At 48.2% G+C, this 21726-nt stretch overlaps 1 protein-coding gene and 1 long non-coding RNA gene across 4 annotated transcripts; one reads left to right on the top strand and one right to left on the bottom strand.

Annotated features, from left to right (window-relative positions):
• Positions 1-4494: 4494 nt before the first annotated feature.
• On the bottom strand, positions 4495-18266 carry myripa (myosin VIIA and Rab interacting protein a). Of its 2 annotated transcripts, XM_086129218.1 has the most exons (17): positions 18100-18266; positions 17387-17568; positions 16389-16610; positions 15108-15244; positions 13936-14028; positions 13402-13499; positions 13157-13237; positions 12914-13030; positions 12715-12832; positions 11622-12139; positions 7911-11462; positions 7755-7811; positions 7126-7290; positions 6538-6699; positions 6256-6354; positions 6092-6152; positions 4495-4957 (listed from the first exon to the last, which is right to left on the bottom strand). In XM_086129218.1, exons 2-17 carry the CDS (start codon positions 17494-17496, stop codon positions 4854-4856), a joined length of 5694 nt encoding a protein of 1897 aa, XP_085985344.1. In that variant the 5' UTR covers positions 17497-17568; positions 18100-18266; the 3' UTR covers positions 4495-4853. The 2 variants fall into 2 exon arrangements, with proteins under 2 accessions (XP_085985344.1, XP_085985345.1); XM_086129219.1 differs by lacking the exons at positions 17387-17568; positions 18100-18266 and having other exon boundaries at positions 15108-15365; positions 16389-16533.
• On the top strand, positions 16737-21186 carry LOC147195335 (uncharacterized). Of its 2 annotated transcripts, XR_015102843.1 has the most exons (4): positions 16737-16751; positions 19657-19817; positions 20349-20441; positions 20511-21186. It is a non-coding gene; the product is annotated as an uncharacterized LOC147195335 (long non-coding RNA). The 2 variants fall into 2 exon arrangements; XR_015102842.1 differs by lacking the exon at positions 16737-16751 and having other exon boundaries at positions 19607-19817.
• Positions 21187-21726: the final 540 nt, after the last annotated feature.

Genomic DNA, 21726 nt, shown 5'->3' with positions numbered 1-21726 from the left:
CCAAACATCAGCTCCTGGTTGACAGAACAGTCGCACAAGACTGCAGGTCCCGACATACCAACCTGTGCACAGCCTGGATTGATTACAAGAAAGCCTGTGACTCGATGACACATACATTGATCACTGAATGCTTGGAGTTGTATATGGTGAACAGGACCCTAAGAGCCTTTGTTGAGAACTCGATGAGGATGTGGAAAACCACACTTGAAGCCAATGGCAAGCCACTTAGCCAAGTGTCCATCAAATGTGGCATATACCAAGATGATGCACTCTCCCCACTGCTGTTCTGCATAGGACTGAACCCCCTAAGCCAAGTAATCACCAAGACAGGCTATGGATACCGCCTCAGAAATGGAGCTACGATCAGTCACCTCCTCTACATGGATGACATAAAGCTGTATGCTAAGAGTGAAAGGGACATAGATTCCCTGATCCACACAACCAGGATCTACAGCAGCGACATCGGGATGTCATTCGGGCTTGAGAAATGTAGTCGGATGGTGACTAAGAGAGGAAAGGTAGTCCGCACTGAAGGGGTCTCACTCCCTGAAGGAACAATAGCAGACATTGAGGACAGCTACATGTACCTCGGTATACCACAAGCCAATGGCCACCTCGAACTGGCAACAAGGAAAGCGGCTACGGCCAAATACCTCCAGCGAGTGAGGCAAGTCCTAAGAAGCCAGCTCAATGCAAGAATAAGACCCGGGCAATAAACAGCTATGCCCTGTCAGTGATCAGATACCCTGCAGGAATTATAAGGTGGCCAAAGGAAGAGATTTAGACCACGGGCGTTAAGACCCGAAAGCTCCAAACCATGCATGGAGGGTTCCATCCCAAATCCAGCACCCTGAGACGATACACAAGCCGAAAGGAAGGAGGCCGGGAACTAGTGAGTGTGAGAGCCACTGTCCAGGATGAAACATCCAAGCTCCATGAATACATCAAGGAGAAGGCTCCAACAGATGAGGTACTCAGAGAATGTCTCAGACAATGGGGAACAGAGGATGAGGCGCTGGAAGAGGGACCATCATGGGAGGACAAGCCCCTACGCGGGATGTACCACCGGACCATAACTGAAGTGGCTGATCTCAAGAAGTCCTATCAGTGGCCAGAGAGGGTTGGCCTGAAGGACAGCACAGAGGCACTCATCCTGGCTGCTCAGGAGCAGGCCCTGAGCACCAGAGCCATTGAGGCCCAGATATACCACACCAGACAAGACCCAAGGTGTAGGTTGTGCAAAGAGGCACCTAAGACGATCCAACACCTAACTGCAGGGTGTAAGATGCTGGCAGGGAAAGCCTACATGGAACGCCATAACCAGGTGGCTGGCATAGTCTACCGAAACATCTGTGCGGAGTATGGACTGGAAACCCCAAGGTCAAAATGGGAAACACCTCCGAAGGTGGTGGAGAATGACAGAGCGAAGATCCTGTGGGACTTCCAGATCCAGACTGACAAGATGGTAATGGCGAACCAACCAGATATCGTGATTATCGATAAAGGGCAGAGGAAAGCCGTTGTAGTGGATGGAGCGGTCCCAAGTGATGGAAACATCAGAAAGAAGGAACACGAGAAACTCGAGAAATACCAAGGGCTCAGAGAGGAGCTGGAGAGAGCCTGGAAGGTAAAGGTGACAGTCGTGCCTGTGGTGGTCGGAGCACTCGGGGCAGTGACCCCCAAACTAGATGATGGTTGCAACAGATCCCGGGAACAACATCGGACATCTCAGTCCAGAAATGTGCAGTGCTGGGAACAGCAAGGATACTGCGCAGAACCCTCAAGCTTCCTGGCCTCTGGTAGAGGACCCGAGCTGAATGAGGGATGGACACCACCCGAGGGGTGAGACGAGGATTTTTTTTTTTTTTAGAACTGTCAGTTTAGCGCATTATTATTGGCATTAATTTAACTGATTTTTAACGGGATTGAATTGTTTCTCGCGAGATTAACGCGGCACACGTCACAGCGGATGTTACGTTGCTCTGTAAATAAACCAGAAACAAAACAACATGCGAGCTGCACAGGTCCACGCACGTTTGTTTTGCCAGCCACGGCAGCGCGAGACACCGAAAACGGATACTGAAAGAGTTTATGAATGGAAAGTTTACTTTTAAAAAGTTGCCAGATAGTTCCACTGACAAGACCAAAGTTACCTGTATGTTTTGCAGTTGTAAACTGAGCTATCATCATAGCACGTCGAGTCTGAAATACCACTTAATGGCCAAGCACACAGCTGATGTGAGTACTCCGCTCCCTCGTCTAAGACAGACAGCTATGGATCATTTCAAAGCGAAGAAAATGGATAACACGACGAAGAACACGTTTGCTGAAGCCAGAGCTAAATATATTGCTACTGCATGCAAGCCTGTCAACATTGTCCACAGCCAGACTCAAGCTGAAATCATTCGCGTTGCATCGAACGACTCCACTACGGATTGCCAGCGAGAGTCTCCATTACAAGCTATGAACAGAAATTGTACTTAGCGGAGAAGGCTAAGGGACACCAAGCGGGAGAAGACACTGTTTCGGGAGAGAAATAAGAGACTAGGTTTAATGAGCCTCTGGTGAATAAAGAGCAGGCATTCTGTTGAGTTCGATGTATGCCACTGACACGATTGTTACTTGTTTGGAACTATTTTGTGTGGATGGTTACCGTGTTGCGCGTCCATATAAATAATGGGGGTGGAGCTTCTCTGTGTTCGTCTGAGAGCGACAGTGCACTGAGGCACGTCGAGAGTTCAGCAGTGCAATGGTAGCGACCTAGCGACCACACTGAAAATAAAACGTCTCCAGTGTTGTCATCAAACCAAGTGTAGTCATCCGAAATGATGTCTACACAAAACCATAGACTTGCGCGCAAGAAGGACCAACGACATAGGCTGACTGCTGTGTTCAAAGCAAACTTGAGAAAAACGAAGTATGCAACCATGGCTTAAATCCACTATAGGCTGAGTACTAGTTTACCTTAGATGTGCACTTTATAATTTTATATTGCTCTGTTTTGATTCCATAAAAAGAGCTGTTAAGATAGGATATCCCTTTATTTGTCCCGCAATGGGGAAATTACAGTCAGAATTCAGAAAGGAAAATGCTGGGTAGGGAGAGGGGAAAAAAAACCCGCTCGAACTATCCTCTTCTGAGGATAATTTAAGTCCAGGATAAAAAAGACCCTAGCACATAAATTAGCTAGTTTAGTAATAAATTAGTATAATTAGCTATAAATTAGTTAAAGCAGCTCTTGTGTGACAAAATATTTTTTTCACTGTTGTTGATGGACCTTAATATTATGTGAGAGATTATGTGTGAATTACTGCTCCAAGTGAAAAATGTTCATGTAAAATTGAAAATCGAAATCATTTCAGTAAATATTTGCATTCTGCACATAGAAAACTGATTCCTGATTCCATGTTGATGAGAGCATTAAAATGGGGAAAAATAGAACAAAAAAATAAAAGGAAATTCAGAAACTATAAAAAATGCGTGAGTAATCACGATTAATTTTCAGCTCATTTGAGTTAATTATGACAGTTGCGTTTTTAATTAGATTAAATATTTTAATCGTTTGACAGCTCTAATATCTTTATATATATTTTTTATATGTGGGCGGCCCGGTAGTCTCTCACAGGGTGTTTTGATGCGAACGTAGCATGGCACGTGTCAAAGTGCCGCTCTCCATTCGACCGGAGCAGTTTTTACATATCCTGCGAATCAATGGGTAGCGGGTGTGAAACAGGAGGCTACACCCACCGGCCCATGACTGGAGAACCAAAAAGTAAAAGCAGACCATGAACATGACAGCAACTCCACTACCGACATTGTAATTGCTCTCAGGTTGACTAAGGCGATGCGAAAAGAAAGCACAGGAGTGCATCCTCTGGTCGACCGAAGAGCGCTGGGAGAAAACTGCTCCTATTCTTGTGTCCGAAAGCATCTAACTCGACAAATAATTGCAAATCACGATGACGGTGAACGAGAGCAGGTGAACTGGGAAACAATTGTTTCAGGTTAATAAAGGCAGATTCCGTTTCAGGGGTCCAGACAAGTGGCACTTTTGCAGATATACAATTTGTTCGTGACTCTGCAATACTACGGTCGTAATGGATGAACCGGCTGTAAAAGTTGGCATAACCCAGGAAACTGTGTAAATGCTTCCTTCATGTCGGAGTCTGCCAATTGACCAGAGCCTGTAACTTGGCTGAACCAGCTCGAAGTTGACTACAATAAACCCCAGAAACTGAATTGAGGAGTAATGGAAGTTACACTTCTCTGTTTTAACAAACAACTTGTTCTCAAGAAGGTGTTGCAGAACCAGGCAGACATATTGGGAATGTTACCGACTGTTTCTGGAAAAAAAACCAAAATGTCATCGAGGTAAAGGAAACAAAACCTGTCGATCATGTCTTGGAGGACCTCATTAATCAAACACGACAGGGGCATTGGTCAGCCCAAAAGGCATAACAAGATAATCGAAATGACCCCAAGGGTGATTAAAAGCAGTTTTCTACTCATCTCCCTCTTTAATTCTCACCAGGTGGTACACATTGCGGAGGTCAAGTTTCGTAAAAATTTAATGAGGGAACATGCTGAATCCATGAGTGGAAGTATTTATTTTTAACCTTTTAGTTCCCGTCAGTTGAAAGATGGGCACAGTGTATTTTCCTTCTTATCAGTAAAAAAAACAATCATGCACCTACTGTGGAGGCCAATAGCAAAATGAGCCCTGAAAAAGACATGAAGAATTGGGAAACATGGTATAATTTAGCATTGGCAAGAGGGGGAACCGGGAATACAATTGATAAGATATCCTTTATTTGTCCCACACTGGGGACATTTACAGTCTACAGCAGTCTTCCTCAACTGGCGGACCGCGATCCACGACCAGACCGCCGACCTCCTCTGTCCAGACCGCCGACCTCCTCTGTCCGGACCTCCTCTGTCCGGACCCTCGGCAAATTGTCTAAAATAATAAATTATAAAGTGATTTTTACGTTATACATTTGTATATTTTTGGACTATAATCTGTGCATTACCGCGATCGCTTGTTAAAATTATCCGTTGTATTATTTGCGTGCACGAACAGATGTATTGCAGAGGACGCAGCAGCGCGACTGTGTGTGTATAATGTTTGACTAACTGGAGACCCTGGCTGAGCAGGGCATGTCGGCGATAACGATGCGCTGATTGGCTCCTCTGAACTTAAGGTGTGCCCATACATAAGCGTCAGCACGCGTCCATCCCAATACACACGCATTCAAAATGGATGAACCAGACGCATGCGCGACGCCACAGTGTGCTCACAGCTTCAGCCCAGGAGAGCCGCACACAGATAATTAGACAAGACGAATCGCGGGAGTTTTCGATTGTGTGCAGTTTTGCTCTTGTCTACCTTCTTTGCAGCTGTTTAACAGCAGAACACCGCAACATGGTAAATGAACATCCCAATGGTGTCCTCAAATAATATTTGCATGCCTCAGACATTGCATTCACCTTTAGTGGAAGAACAGCACTGCACATTCCTGTGCTCCCTTGTGTTTAAAAGGGTTCTTAACTCCTCTTCTGATAAATTTTTCAGTGATTTCAGAGGGGATGTGAAAAGGGGAATTGTACAAATGAAAATAATATTTTTGTTTTCATTTTTAGTATTTATTTTGGTAAAATGAGTATTTTGTTTTGCTTTTGTTAAATTAAGGGAAAAAAGACAACTACTGTTTAACAAAGTTAAAGTAAAAATGTCTTATTTCCCTAAAAGGGCTATTTCTATTCTTAAGCAGGCACAACTTAACAAAATAAAAGAGTTCCTGTGCCTCAACACAATACCTCTCATTATTTGCTGTGTACTGGCAAAGTGAATAATTGTTATTTTCACGCACCCCATTATTGGTTGGTTGTGAGGAGTGTTGATTTGTATAAGCTTGGCTTGACCATACTAAATGGGCATATAGCCCTGCTCCCCATGACAGCCGTGCATTTTATAAGACCTTGGTCTTATAAAAAAAAAAAAAAAAAAAGTGGACCTACAGCATTGCATGAAGCGAGGTTGCATGATATGAATGAAAGTACACAAGTAGAGTGTTGTTTGTGTTGTGCTCACCCGGACGTGGGAGCGCAGGCAGTCGTCTCCTCAGCTGTCTGGACGAGCTCAGCGTGAGAGGCTGGAGAGACATGGTCGTCTTTTGCGTGAGGCCAATGATATCGTGCGGGTCGGGTCACATCGCACGCGCGTGTGACACCGGAAAATGCATTTACAGTACTTACCATGACCGGGACGGTCCTGGCCTTGGCGAAGCGGGACTGCGGGTCCACATCCAGTCCGGCGCTCCTCAGAGATGCGATCCTCGCAGAGATGTCACTGATCTGCGGAACATACTCGTTCAAACAACATCCTGCGATACGCGAGCGCATTCGCACGCATTTACACACGCACGCCATAGCGAGCAACAGCCCCTAAGATGAACGAAACAGAAAAATAAAGTTTGTGGACAAATCCCCACCTACCTTCACGTTGGGGTTTGGGTCCGGTCTACAACAAACGCTCACCTGCAGCTCAGACTGCTGAACCCGGGCGGCGGCCGACGCAACCCGGTCCTCCAGGAAGAACAGCTCGGTGTCAGACGTGCTGCCGGAGATGCCCCTGGCGCGCTCCTCCAGCGCACCGAGCTCGTCCTCCGCGCCGTACACTGAGCCCGCCGCAACGTACACCTGCGGAGAACTACCTTGAAAGTACCTGCCACCGTTAAAGAAAGTACCGTTTCGCTCTTTCACACCGCCGAGCATTTACAATATCAAGAGTCACATTCTTTTTTTGCATTTTTTTCCAAAGTAATAAAAAACTTCATTGGAAAAAAATTGGCGTGTACAGTTATCCGCCATTTGTCGCGGGAGTTACGTTCCAAAAAGAAGCCGTGATAAGTGAAATCCGTCAAGCATTCATCTTTCTTTTTTTTTCTCACAATTATGACGTATGCACTACAGTCACGAAAACAAAGACTGAATCGATGACGTTTTAATCCTTATCATTACGGGTTTATGTATTCTTGATGAATGAAATTAAATCCATGATCAAATCTGGCGCATCAACTCGTTGAAAAAATCCAAAGGTTGGCCCAGCCCAAAACTACAAGCCACCTTCTCTTCCAGCGCAGAGAACTGCTGATCCAGTTCCTTGGGGTCGGCATCCGGAGGCAAAGAGAGAGCAGAGGGACCTTCCGCCCCCTGGAGCAGCTCTTCTGTGGCGTTGAGAACTTTCAGGACCTCGCTTGTGATGCTGCACAGGGACGCTGCCGAGTCCCTCTGCACACATATGTGACAGACGCGACTTACGAGGAGAAACAGAAGCTTGGAACACAATAAAAATTTTAAAAAACGATGTTGTGAAAAGGCAGTTGCTTGGTTTTGCATTTTGATGTTGGAACAGCAACCGTAGTTGTACGGGCAAACTTGAATAGTAAGGCGTTTTTTTACCGAAAAAAACTGACCATGTATAGCAAGGCGATTTTAGCCGAAAAAAAACAACCATGTGCAGTCAGGCGTTTTTTACTGAAAAAAACGGGCCATGTTAGGTAAGGCGTTTTTAGCTGGAAAAAAACCGACCATGTTTGGTCACCCACAAACCCAACGAGGACAAAGGCCACTGTACTTAGCTTAGTTTGTCCGTTGGCCCGCGGTAGAAATGCGATCAGGGATTAGCGTCACCAAAGTCTCCTGCTAGCGTTGTACAAATGGCCACAAAGAAGCTGGCCCTCGGTGCGTCTCACCTGTTCCGGCAGGCTCGATGTGAAGTGTAGCGCGTGGTACGCTTCGGCGTCACTGGCCTACGGGATGCAGGAAGTACAAGCGGGAGGAAGAACGAGAAGTTAGTCAAGCGAGCGCTCGCTTAGTGAAAGCGACAGGTCGGTGAAAAGGTGGCTCACATTTGCCATCTCCTCCGGCAAGGGCACGGTGGCGGTTTTTCTTCTTGGGGCCGCCGCCACTTGCTGTTCCCGTTGTCTACCGGCCGGATGACTGAGCGGAAGAGCGGCACTTTTGTGCCTTTCCTCGAGTTCTTCCACAGCCGGCCTCTCGGCATCTTCAAGCGGACTCCTTTGTTCTTCCCGGACTTCTTTTCCATCTATTCGGTCCGTCTTTGCCTCCTTATCATTTTCCGTTTTGCCGTCGGTGGCTTTGCGCTTGCCATTTTCCGTTCTCCATTTTTTTTCCCTCTCTTTGCCAGCCTCGTCACCCCCGGTCTCGTTCTCCCGCGTCTCAGCCTCATTGCGATCCTTCTCTACTTTGACCTCGTCCCTGTTCTGAGCTGGTTTTGAGTGTTCCTTTCTCCCGTTGTCCGTATCGGTCAAATCTTTGCCCTCTTTGTCTGTCTGCGCATCCCCGTCGGTCTTTTTGACGTGGCAAGTATTATCTCCGCGGTCCTCGTCCGTCTTCGGGCGTTTTTGCCTCTCCTTGTCCGTCTCGCTTTCCTCGTTGCAGATTTGGTCCGCCTTTGCGTTGTCGTTATTGTTGTTTTTCTTGAGGTCCTCACTGCTCTCATTGTATGTCTTTGCATCCTCGCTCGGATCCGCGCGTGTCTTTGGATCCTCGTTCCAATCGCGGGTCGTCTTTGGATCCTTCCCGCAGCCCCGGTCCGTCTCGGCTTCCTCGTTTCTTTCCTCGTCCGTCTCGGCATCCTCGTTCCGGCGGATGTCCTCATCGCCTTCCTCATTGCCGTCTGCGTTCGTCCGTACTTCCTTGTTCCCGCCCTTGTCCGCCTTGGCTTCCTCGTTCCGGTCTTTGTCCGTTTGCCGTTCCTCGTCGTTTGCTTCGGTGTCCTCTTTTCTCACGCCATCACTCTTCACATTGTCGTTCCTCTCCGTATCTGCCTTTCCTGTCTCCAAGTCCTCTTTCCTCCCCTTTCCCGTTTTGGAGTTGTCCTTCCCGTTTTTAGTCTCGGCATCCTCGTTCGGGTCCCTCTCATCCGTCTCGGCTTCCACGTCCCGTTCCATCTTCTGACACGTCTCCTTGTCCGCGTGACTTTCGCAGTGGGCCTTAGTGTCTTCCGTCAGAGGCTGAGCCGCCTCGATGCCGTCCTTGTTGCCGTTGACCCCCTCATCCCCGTTGTCACGCGTCACGACGCGCTCTCTCTGGTCCTCATCTGCCCCGTTCCAGTCCTCGTCCGTCTTTGCGGCCTCTTTTGCGTCATGCGTTTTGGTGTCTCTCGTGGCATTCGCACGGGGCTGTAGATTCGTCTTCTTCTCATCCTGCGTCTCTCTGTCAGTCTTGATATGCTCGTTCCCATCCTGGATCCATTTCTCATCTCTCTCTTCTTCCTCTTTCCTCTCATCGGCTGTCTTTGGATGGCCGTCGCTCTCGCCGTCTTTCTTTACGTCCTCGTCGCTTTCTTCTTTTGTCACCAGATTGTCGTTCGGACCGTGAGGAGTCTTTGCATCTTTGTTGCGGTGATCATCCTCATTGCTCTCGTCCGTCTCACTGTCCATTTTCTTTGTTTCTTCTTTCCTGCCATCACTCGTCCCCTTGTCCATCGTTGCATTTTTGTTGCCGTCCTTGTCTGTATTTGTGTCTTCATTCCTTTCCTGGTTTGTTCTCGAGTCCACTGGCCTCTCTTTCTCGGTCTTTTCTTCTTGATTCCGATCCTCTTTTGGCTCCTTGTTCCAGTCCCGCTCTGTCTTTGTGTCCTCTTTCAGGTCTCCGGTTGCCTCGCTCCTGCGTTTCCTGTGTTTTTCTGTCCTTTCATCTTCTTTCCTCCCATCCGTCTTTGTACTCTGGTTGCTTTCTTCGTTCGTCGCCATCTCATCCTCTCTCTCGACGGCGGTCTCTGCGTCCTGGTTCCCGTTCTCATCCTCTTTGGTCTCGTCTGTATTTGCGTCCCCGTTCCCGTTCTCATGAGTCTTTGAATTCTCTTTCTTCACATGGGCGAAATCCTGGTCTGTCTTTAAATGCTCCTTTTTGTCCTCGTCTGTCTTTGAGTCCACACGTTTCTCCTTGTCTGGATTCAAATCATCATCATCATCCCTGTTCTTTGTGCCCTGGTTTCTTTCCTCCTTTGTCATCTCATCATCTCTCCTCTCCTCATCAATCTTTGCATCCTCCCTCCTTTCCTCGTCCCGATTCTTGTTCTTGTCTGCCTTTTCATCCTCTTTCCATTCCTCATTCCGCCTCTTGTCCATCGTTGCGTCTGGTGTCCTTTCACCTTTTGTCATGGTATCGTCTTTCCTCTCCTCGTCAGTCTTTGGATCTTTGTCCCCCTTCACGTCCGTCTTTGCGTCCTTTTTCCTCTCTTCAGCCCGAGCGCGTTTGCGGATATCCTCCGGTGTCAATGCGGATGCGCCGGCGGTGATTTTGTTGAACTGGACGTCTTCCCCCTCGCTCTCCCACTTGCCGGCGCTCTCTTTTCTGCCGTCTTCCTCTTCCCGTTGGGCTTTTTGATCGAGCGGCGGATCCGGTTCTGGTCTCCTCGTTGTCTCTCCCGCCTTTTCTGATTGCATCCCGTCACCATCTAATGCGTCCACTGCTGCATCTGAAAAGTGTTCACTCATCGGATGCTCTCCTGGTTCTTCCCCCCCCATGGATTCCCAATGACTTCCCAGCGTTTCTCCCCAGGGTTCCTGAGCTGGCATCATCTTTTGTTCCCGTTCATCCTCGCCGACGCGATCGAGCTCATCCTCGGTGGAGGAGAACTGCGAGGCGCTGACCAGACTGGCCAGATGGCGCACCCGAGCGGCCCGTGCCGCCTCGTGCTCCCGCAGCCTCCACAGTGTCTCCTCCTGCGCAGCCTCCTCGCGGTCCAGCTCATCTTCGGTAGAGGAAAACCAAGCGGCGCCCACCTGGTCGGCCAAGCGGCACAACCTCACCTCCGGCGCCTCTTCTTCCCCTTCCTTTTTAGCCTCCTCGTCCGTGATCCGGTCCAGCTCCTCCTCGGTGGAGGAGAACATGGTGGATCGGACTTCCTTCTCCAGCTGGCCGAGTCGGCGTGTGAGTCCTTCGGTTTCTTCCTGGCGATCCTGACCGTCGCATCCTTGGTCCTCCTCACGCTTTCCCGCTCGGTCTAGTTCATCGTCGGTGGACGAGAAGTAGGCCAGCCTAGACTTTGCCACCAACTTGTACAACCTCGATTTCATTTCCTCCTCTTCCTCTTTCTCATCCTCGATTCTTCCTCTTGCCAAGTCCACCTCGGCCTTCAAGTTGCCGGTCTCGTCGCGGCCATTCCCGTTGTCCTCCGTCTCAGCTCCGTTCGAGTCCACGTCCGTTTCATCATCTGGGCTTCTCGCTTCTCTGGCTTGTGCGTCACCGCCGCCTTCCTCCCTGACTGAAGAGTCGGAGATGTGTTCTAAGGGTTGTGCTGCATCCAATGTCAGCTCTTGCTCCGCTTGACCGTTGTCCACGTTCCGGCGGAGCAGATCAGGAGTCACCGCGTCGGGTGTCGAGGTGTCGGGAGTGTCATCGGTGGCAGAACAGCAATGGGCATCATAATCCTGTCAATGGGACGAAGGCACAAAGTTCCAAAGAAGATGAGTGAATTGTCGGGACCGAAGCAACTCATCGATCGGTCAACTTAACCACTCCAACAAGATCAGTGCGGCGAATCGTGTCGGCGATAACCGAAAAAGGATTGAGGCTGATTTTTGTCTCACCGCGGAAAGAGGTCCATAAAGTGTGGCTCTTCTGTTACTTCTTCTCTTCTTGCGCGATGGCTTAGCTTTCCCGGATGCCGCCTCGCTTCCGGCCCCGCCCTCGTCCGGAGCGGCCTTCCGCTCGAAGGCGATGTCGATGATGCCGGTCCGGTGCGACGACGGCGGCGGCCCGCCCTCCGCCGGCGGCGTCTGCCGCCGAACAATGGCCGCCGGAGATTTTTTAAGCTTCCCCTCGGAGTCCGACCGAGCGTCGTTTCTATTGGCCGCATCTCGACGGACTACGGAGCCCGTCGGCTTCCTGCGGAACTCCTGCGGGACGGCGCCCCAGGAGGAGTCTAGCTCTGGCTTGGCTTCGTCGTCGGAGTCCGCGGCCTCATAAGCGGAAAGCGCCGCGGACTCTCTCTCCGAGGCGCCGTAGACTCGACTCTTCCTCTTGGCCAGCGGGCTCGGCCGAGGCAGCTGAACGCTCTGCAGGGCGATCCAGTTCCCATCCGGACTCTTGAGCACAGAGGACACACCTCCTCGTGAAGGTCCATGGGCACACGCAGAGACAAATATGAAGATGAGGTCGCACCGAGTTTGAATGTCCACATTTCAGTGCCCTCTGAAATTGTTGAGAGGGGATTGTAAATTGTAATACATGGAAATGCACTCAATCGTATTGGTTGAGTGGAGTGTCACCCGAGTGAAGTTGGACATTCAAACTGGGACAACGTATTGGCAATCTGTGCGGTGACCTGGTGGGTTGGCGGCGTTCCCTGTTCTATTCACGCGGTGCTTTGCCGGTGACGTGGGCCCACTCGTCCCATTAGTCCGATGAGTGAACCCAATTGAAATGGAGTCAAGCGCGGTCACCTGTTGTTTAGTGCTGCAAACTTTCAATTTACGACAGTGAATTGTCATCTTGGTACAGTGGCCTCTCCATGGGCTCACACTTGTCATTTGCGAAGTGCCGGGTGAGCGCAGGGAATTCTCCTGTAAGTGGCAGTTTAATGCAGGGAGCTTCCAATTCATTGCCATTTCAGAGCAGGGAATTGTTCGGTGCGGCGCTTTGTCCCCTGAGAAGGTTGAACTGGAAACAAATGCGACGTACCGGAGTTTTCCATCCGCTCGACAGTTGTCCACGGAGACGCGGCCGATCCTCCTTCCTCAGGTGATGTCTGACGAGCGTCTCGGTTGTCGTCCATCAGCGAGAAGGCGGATCGCGACCGCTTCAAATGAGACCGACCAACAAGGCAGAGCTGTTGTCACTCTTGAGGGCAGACGGCGAGGCGCCGGACCTCGTCACCCACCCAGAGGCCTTTGAGGCGTCGAAAGGTTTGGCCGGGGCGGCGGGCATCGCGCTCCAGCGATCCCTCCTGCTCATACTCGTCGCTCATCTCAGCCAAGGTCTTCCTCCGAGGGACCATCTTACATGCGCGAGTGGAACGTCAGCTGCCGTTCTTGCCCGAGCTCATACGAGGGCTCCGACGCACGGAATCATCTCATCATACCGCATCAAACGTGTTCGGTGAATTTTGTATCTTGGCTCTTACTTTTTGCACGATTGTTTTGGCCAGCTCCTCAATGAGCTCTCCTCTGTGCTCACGCAGGTAACGGGCTTCGTTTGGATTCTCCTGATGACACATCGGTACGTAAAAAAAACAAACAAACTGATGAGGTCGTCTCAGGTCAAAAACAGATTAGCAACAGTAAAATCTCCGCGTACAAACAGCGGCGTGTTTGATATTGGAACCACAGAGGCTATTTAGCACACGTTTGATGAGATAAGAACAGTAACCTGACTGGCGGCGTCAAACTCTGCGTTGGAAATGGCCTCGTCTATGGCCTCCTGCGCCACCCGGAAGGCCGCGGCGAGCGTCTCCGCCATGCTGCGCTCTGAGCGGCAACGCACACAAAAAAAAGTGCATTCAATTGTCATGTTCTCGCAGTGAGCTGCAAGTCGCGTGCGAGTTACGTGACCACACTGCAGTGTGAAACGAGAGCAGCGAATTTTCACGCCAACGCAGTGGACTGGTGGCTTTGCCCAATTTCTTTGATCGTGCAATATATGGAATTTAAGATAAGAAAAGCTTTATTGGTCTCACAATGGAGAAACGTGTTCCATATTTGGATCCATTTTTATGCTTGAGAAAACATTTGTCTGAATTTTCTTTTGGGGGGGGGGGGCTTGGAACGGATTAGAAAAACGTGTCTCTACGAACAACGTTTTCTAGTGACGACATTTCTTCCAGAAGCGATTCATTCTGTAAGTAGCGCTACCACTGTATGTCAATGCCTGAAATGACAGTGATGAACGTTGCCCCGTGGTCACCTTCAGTTTGTTTGTAGAAGGTGGCGTCGCTGCCGCAGACGCTGCCGCAGACGCTGCCTTCATTGCAGATGCTCTCCTCGTGGGTACTTCCCTCTGCGACACACGCACATACAGTATACTTCTTCAACTTTTACCAAATGAATAAGAATGACCATTTCTGTCCGCGGGTCACGACGACCGAGGCGTAGCCTCTGAGGGAGCAAGAGGGAAGGAGTCGTGACAGAGACGGCTTCCCCTTCCAACTGAGCTTTGAGCTCTGACCGCGTCACGTCGAGATTCATGCAACAATGCGGCCGTTTGCCATTATGTAAGTGCATTAGCGCTCGGCCTCGTGTGCGGTATTACCGGTCGCCGGGTCCCAAGAGAACGCCGGGTCACTCTCAATCACGTTTGGGGAGGGCAAGAGGTCTCCAACAAAGCCACGTGAAATGTACTGCACAAAGCCATGCGTGCCGTGGCGTGCGTGTTGGTTCGTGGGCTCAACCATTTTGGAAAATATGAATTTCATTGAGATTTTTTTTTTCCCTCAATATTGTCATTGTGATTTGATGTTTGTCTTTCAAGGTCTTCTTCATGTGTATTTTTTTTTTACCAAACGCAAATAAATTCATCAGTATTACAATAAACAAGATCGGATTTACGATCCGCTAACGTTTCGGTCTTGTAGGTTAGGCTTCGACTCGAATCAAGGCAGCTGAACCAAGAATTCATATGGCAGACTGGTGAACTTTATGACTTGCGGTCTTTTAAATGTTCACTCCAATCACTTTACAAAACAAGTCCGGCCTAGGCAAAAGTCACTCAGTCATCAGAGAAGAATGCAAACAAATCCGCGGCTTTGACACTTGCTTCTTGTGAAGCGAGTCCAATTGAGATCACTGGCATGACACGGAGCTCGTATTTCAAGTTCAAGGAAAAAGAAAATGATAATCATCCAAACGAGTATTTCCAGGAACTCCCAAGGCGAGTTCCTCTCATCTCAAGGCGCAACTATATTTGGATGTTGAAGTGAACTTTGCATCTTTCACGACAACAAAACACATCAGGGCAAAAAACCCCACATGGGAATCCGTCGGCACTCAGAGTAAAATCTGCTGAAGTCACGTGATTTTAATCCTTGTGACTCCCGCCCCCACCCTTGGCATAAAGACCGTCATTCAGTAGAGGCGTACCTGTGAGCTCCGAAACCGGACTGCGCTCGGCCGAGTGTCTCCCGTAGATGGTCTTCAGCACTTTGGCGCTGCCGAAGCGCTTGAAGCGTCCTTTCGCGTGCGCGTAGAACCAATCCAGCGACCGTTGCTTCAACAATCTGAAAGATAGTCCAGCGTGTTCATGACAGATCCTCCAAGGCCGCGGGACACTCTCTTGTTGGCGCTAAGCCAATCCATCGGGCACGATGATTCTCCCATCCGGGCTTCTGACGCAGCCGCCTAACCGTAACCGAAGAAATGATTTAAGAGGTGTGTGACATCCATTTGAAAACAAAAGATTCAAATCGAATTCACCGTTGCCACCATTAAAATAACAGCGAGTGTTGCGAGCGTCGAGTCGGTCGCCGCTCAGTGACGCGCCTTTCACACGGCGGAGCGCGGGATCACTTCAACCGATCCAAATGATACGATTTCATCTTCGAGACGCGCTAGTCCTTCGTCCGGCCTCCTGTGCGCGGATGACGAAATACGCTGAAGTCTATGTACACGTCACGAAGGTGCAGAAGTGACAGACTTAAGTCGATGGGGACATTTGCGCAGACCAAAAAGTGTGTCGCAGAGTGCCTTTTCCGAGTTCAACGCAACGAGAATATACCCCTGAAAGCATAACGGCAGCGCCACATGGATGCCAATAGTTAGCCTTTGTTTCGATGGCGTTTTCCCGTTATAGGCCTGTGGAGGGTAAAAAAAAAAAATGTATTACTCTTAACAGTGCTGTTCAGATGAGGGTAACAATAAGATAAGCTAAGATAAGATATCCTTTATTAGTCCCACACTGGGGAAATTTACAGCCTCCAGCAGCAAGAATGTAGGCAGAAAGAAGAAGAAAAAACAAACAAACAAACACCGTCCAATTAAGTGCAATATAAATACAAAATGGATAAATCGCAGTGCTATTTACAGTTAAGAATCTTTCCAGAAGAATATTTATTAATTCTATCTTCCACTGCCACCATGCTCTTGTATCTAAAGTTTGTACTCGCAAGTCAAAGCAAAAAACCAAAATGGGATTGACAGCTCGTATCTTGAAACGCCCCCAAGTTGGGTCACTTGTATCTCAAGGCACTATTGGAATTGTTTCTCATTTCATGAAAGAACACGACTGTCAATCTAAAATGGAGACATGCTGAAACAGCAAACTTGATGGAAAACCTATGCACGTGTGTACGTTGTACCACGATCTAAATCCATTCCTCCAGCAATGTGGAGTAACGTGCCGAGGTCACGAGAGTCATCGCTTACCTGCTCTTCTGGCAGGCGCGGCAGAGCCAGGCTTTGTCGGGCTCGCTGTAGAGCCTGCAGGCCTTGCACACGTTGTACAGGCAGTCGCGACACCGCCGCTTGGGGTTGAGCAGGAAAGCGAAGGGCGCGCAGCAGCGGATGCAGCAGCGCTGGTTGAAGTAGCGCTGGCGTGACAGCAGCAGGCAGCGACTGCCCTCCTCATCCAGCGCCCGCTTCAGCTCGCTGGCGGGGAGGGGGGGGGGGGCGGTTTTGGAAAGGAAAACATGAGAGTCGATTTTTGGGAGCGAGCGGATGCGTGCGAGGCAGGCAAGCGGCGTTTGAGTTCAGCGGTAACTTATGATGTCGTACGAGGTGGTTAAGCAGGTACGCTCATGCTCACTACATCAACAGAAAATGCTTTGCATTGTAACCGCTCAGGTCTTTTTTGATTTTATGATCTAGTTTCGGGAAGCAGCTTTAGGAGCTGAGCAAGTGGGCGCGTTCGGGGCGGGTGAGCTGTGCTCAATTGAGTTCAGCTATCACGAATCATCCCATCCAATGGGTTTATTTCAAAGAAGTTTCTTGCCAGCGGGTGGATATGTGTGGGGTGCAGGCAAGCAATGTTTCGGTTCGAAAAAGACTTGGAGCTGCATTGTGTCAGATGGCCACATGGGGACGGCCTTGAGTAAAAGTCGGACATGCGGTATGATCGGTCAGTGGCGAGGAAACAACAGGAAAGGGCCGCGGCTTCCTGTTTGCCGTTTCGGAGCCTCTTTCCTAATCTTTACAAGGCCAGGAATGAAAATGGAGCCCAAAATGAAGAACATAATAGTAGATCAGATTTAGATTGGGATTGCATTTCACTTCGGATTGTTTCATAATCCTCTGTGCAGAGGTCTGGTGACTCGACCGTGGGCACGCACGCACAAGAAAACGAGGATGATAAATTTCACTCAAAATTGTCCCTTGCCCGACACAACTAAAAAAAGGATCCATCTATCTCGAGTCGCCGTTAGCACCTGAGTCGCTCCTCCTCTTTCTTGCGCAGCCTCATGTCGCGCCGCACCACCCGCAGCACGTGCTCGGCCTCGTCGTCGCTCAGGCCGGACAGATCCAACTTGCGGCCCATCGCGCGCGCTGTGACCTTTGCTCAGCCCGATGTTGTCATCTCAACAAGAGGGCGCATGGAAAGGTTGACAACCTGAGAAGAAAAATTGAAGCTACATCTTGAAAAGTCATACGTGCGTGTAAACAGCCAAATCAAATTAAGATATGCATTGAGAAAAAAAGAAACGGCAATAGAGAAAATAGGATTGTTATTGGTCAATCGTTGGAGTCACGGCTTTTTAAGACCAAGTTCGAAGTAGGGTCGGACTTTCAGCTTTTCTCTCCAGTACTGTCGACTTCATTATCGCAATGATCTTTTGCCTGGATTCACATCGACACATCTGCAGGACATTCAGAACACTGTTGCTCATGTTCTGACCAGAACAGTGAGATCCAAATATATTACTCCGGACCTTTACACTGTCTCCCAGTCAGCTGTAGCATCGATTTGAAAATTCCACCACTGGTCTATAAATCATTGAATAGGTCCTAACCACATTACAAAAATCTCATTCAAAAAAAAAAAAAAACAAACAAAAAAGTGGAACGCATGTTGTGGCCAAAATGGGTTAAATTCACTCAGGGATGTTTTTAGTTCAACAAAGCAAAACGCGTATCAACTTACCAAGGTGCTGGTCAGAACAGAGGAGAACGCAAATGTTTTTCAGAAGTCTTATTTGGAAACGATAAGCATGCAAAGGACAAGTCGTGAGCCCTAAAGCGTTATTCCACCTATGAGAAGGTTTTGCAGCACAGTACAAGTTCAGGACCGCCCTACTTCGGTAATCCCTATGAAAAAAAAAAAAGAAAATGAGGATAAGCTTCCTCCACCAAAATCCCTTTGCACAATAAAGTAGCAGGAATGAGGTGATGATGTAAACGGCGACAGCCTACAAATCTTAGGAGAAGACAATAGTCTTTTACGTAAGCACCCGCTTGTTATGTCTGGCTGCCTTCCCGACTCACTCGCTGGCGCTTTGATGCGCTGGATTGCTTCTCGTTGTACGTAACGAGGAAACATGATGCGCGAGATGAGCATTTGACAGTTCAAAGTTTTGGGAGCTTTGTCATGCGAAACATGCATGGCCCTCGACACTCTTCTCAATCCTTCCGGGGCAAAGCCGCGTGGATGTAGCTCGAGAACAGACGGGTTTTGTAAGCAGAAATAAATGAGGAATAATCGGATTGAGGTTTGAAAAACACGCACAAACACACACAAATCCCCATTGGGGTGCATAAGGGGGGGGGGGGGGACGACTGAGGTCAACTAGTGGTCATGTGCTATCAAGAAAGTAAAACCAAATAAATTCACACAAAATGATAAATCTTTAGTATAGAGGTGCGGTCCGGTGGTCCAGTGGTTAGCGCCTCGACCTCACGGTGCGGATGTTCCGGGTTGGATTCCAGCTCCGGCCTCCCTGTGTGGAGTTTGTATGTTCTCCCCGGGCCTGCGTGGCTTTTCCCCGGGTACTCTGGTTTCCTCCCACATTCCAAATACATGTATGCAGGCTGATTGAGCACTCGAAATTGTCCCTATGTGGGAGTGGGAGTGCGGTGGTCGTTGGTCTCCGTGTGCCCTGCGATTGGCTGGCGACCGGTTCAGGGTGTCCCCCGCCTACTGCCCGACGACGGCTGGGAGGGGCTGCGGCACCCCCCGCGACCCTTGTGAGGGTAAGCGGATCGGAAAAATATCCAAGTCTGTATTTTGCAATCACTCATTTCATCTATTTTTTTGGGTGTCAATCCATTTCTTCCCTGACAATCACCCCATGTTTGTGTAGTTCAATTAAAATAATTGTACTACGATGTGGAGCGGCAAAACTCACGTTGCACTTTTTCCCATTGCAGCGCGTCCGTCAAGTGGTTAGCCGTCCATGAGAGTGAACGTTCCTTGTCCTGCAAACAGACGGACAGATACAGAAAAGTCTGACATGGTTCTGATCAAGGTGTGCGGTGTGCTTACCAAGTCTGGTTAAGCAAAACGAAATAAAGCGCAATGCTGAAGGCAAAACTTTTATTTGCATGTCACTCTCATGCCGACTTCCAAAGAAAACTCGTATAAACAGGCAGCGTCTTATTAGGGAGCTTGGCGGAAGACAGCATTTTAGATCTCTTGCGCTTTGTGTCAACAAATCAAGCACTTTCACTTTGATAACGCATGCAACTGCTATTTGGTTATCAGCCGCGGGTGGATATAAGCCGACATCATCGGGGGGGCTGCGCCAAAAGCCCAACATGGACATACAGGTGCTGGCGCTGCTGCTGTGTGTGCAGGTGCTGCTGCTGCCATCGGCCCGGCGGTCGACAAACGCCATGACCGTCGCAGGACCGCCGCCTCAGCCGGTATGTACTGTATGTACGGAGAAACAGTTATGATGATATAATTGTCGATATTTGATGTTCTGTTGTATTATTGCTATGTTATGTTGTAAAGCATTTTGTTACAGCGGCAGGTGTTGCGAAAGTCACTTTTGTCCTTTTTTTTTTCCTCTCAAAAGACATCTATTTTCTAGAAAATAGATTTTTTTTTGCGTAAAATCTGTTCGTGTTTCTTTAAAAAAAAAAAAAATTCATCAATGTATCCTTTTGAATATACAGCCTTTTTTAAACGATACATTATTTTTAAATGAAAATATGTATTCTTTGAATTTATTTGGTCTTATGCAAAAAAAAAGACCTTTTGAAAAATCTTTTTGTGCACAAAAAAGAAACTTTAATATGCAATATTTTATCGACTCTCACTTTTTCCCCCTCAAGAAAATACATTGAACAAAAAAGAACAACGACATCATTTTCCCCACAAAAATATAAAACGATTTGAAATCCAGTATAATAAACCTTTTACCAAATACTTTAGGTTTTATGTTGTTGCAGGGGAGAGAGTGGCCACCACGGAGGTTCCGAAAGAAACATTGGCGCTCCAACTGCAGCGGGAGAATCGGATCATGTGGCATGCCGGGTTTTCGGGTGATTGCCATTATTCATCACTATTTTTTTCTCCGATAAGATAACCATGCCGTCTGTCTGTTTCCATAGGGGTTCCCAGTTCCTCCTCCTCCTCCTCCACCACCACCTCGTCCTACTCCATTTAGATGTTTGGGTTTTTTTCACGCTGACCACAATAATCATGGCTCTTGAGCATCTTTTTGAAATCTTGTATTCAATATATCACTATAGCCGAAAACCCAATCACATGATATTGTAATCCAATGGCCGTCACAAACATAATTTGTATCATCTTGACACGCGTATGGACAGTTAGCGTAATAAATGAATCACCTGTGCTTGGACGCTGGGCTCATTGTTGTCATCTCACAGTATGGTTATGTGGCCACTTGCATCTCTCTGAGGACATGTTGAAAAAGGGATCACAGATATGGAAAGCACTCTACGAGAGATTTCATACAGCTTATGTTTGTTGTTTTGGACATTGTCGCCAAAAATGGTGGCGATTGGCAACATCTAGCCACCAATGCCATCTTTTGAAACAAAAAGAGGAAGATGTTTTTTGTGGTTAGATTACGGATGTTGAAAGGGTACAGCTCGTTGACCCGCTCATGCTCTTGAGTCATAATTGTGCCAATTCCTCTTTGATGTTTCTGTAAAAACATGTAACGTCTTGGATGGCGTCACACTTAAGATATGCGTGTTTGTTTACTAGGCATCCATGTTTTACTACATTGTACAGTGTATGTTAAATATGTTGGCCAAACACTGTGCTTTGTTGTCTTTTGTCAAGAGCGGTGAGCCAATCTTTCCATGAAGAGTCAACAAAATGTACAGACAATAGCACAGGGCCAAGGCTAGTGCCTTGAGGTACATCCTGACAGTCAGTACTCAACCGCGGGTATATTTATATATGTATAAACAAAAATGCAATCTTGAGATCGTTACTTTTTCTTTTTCCAGACGGAAATTACACTGACACACACACAACTTATTTTCTTGAAATTGTTTTCCTCAAAATTATACAAATTTCAAGAAATTGGGAACTTTTCCTTCAATTTATTTTCTAAAACACTTTTTTTTGTCCAAAAGAGACTTTTGGCATTAAAAAAAAAACTATTATTGTTATTAAAAATAAAATGCCCATTTTTTGCACACTTGGACTTTGAAACCGCATACCCTGATTGATGTGGCATTACGTTTACATTTTACAATATATTACCTAAAACAGGGATCACCAACGTGGTGCCCGCGGGCACCGGGTAGCCCGTGAGGACCACATGAGTAGCCCGCCAGTGCTGCGACA

The sequence above is a fragment of the Hippocampus guttulatus genome, chromosome 14 (assembly GCF_054856545.1).
Source record: "Hippocampus guttulatus isolate MCC_2025c chromosome 14, RoL_Hgut_1.0, whole genome shotgun sequence".
Lineage (NCBI taxonomy): Eukaryota > Metazoa > Chordata > Actinopteri > Syngnathiformes > Syngnathidae > Hippocampus > Hippocampus guttulatus.
This window is presented reverse-complemented; position numbering and strand designations above follow the sequence as displayed.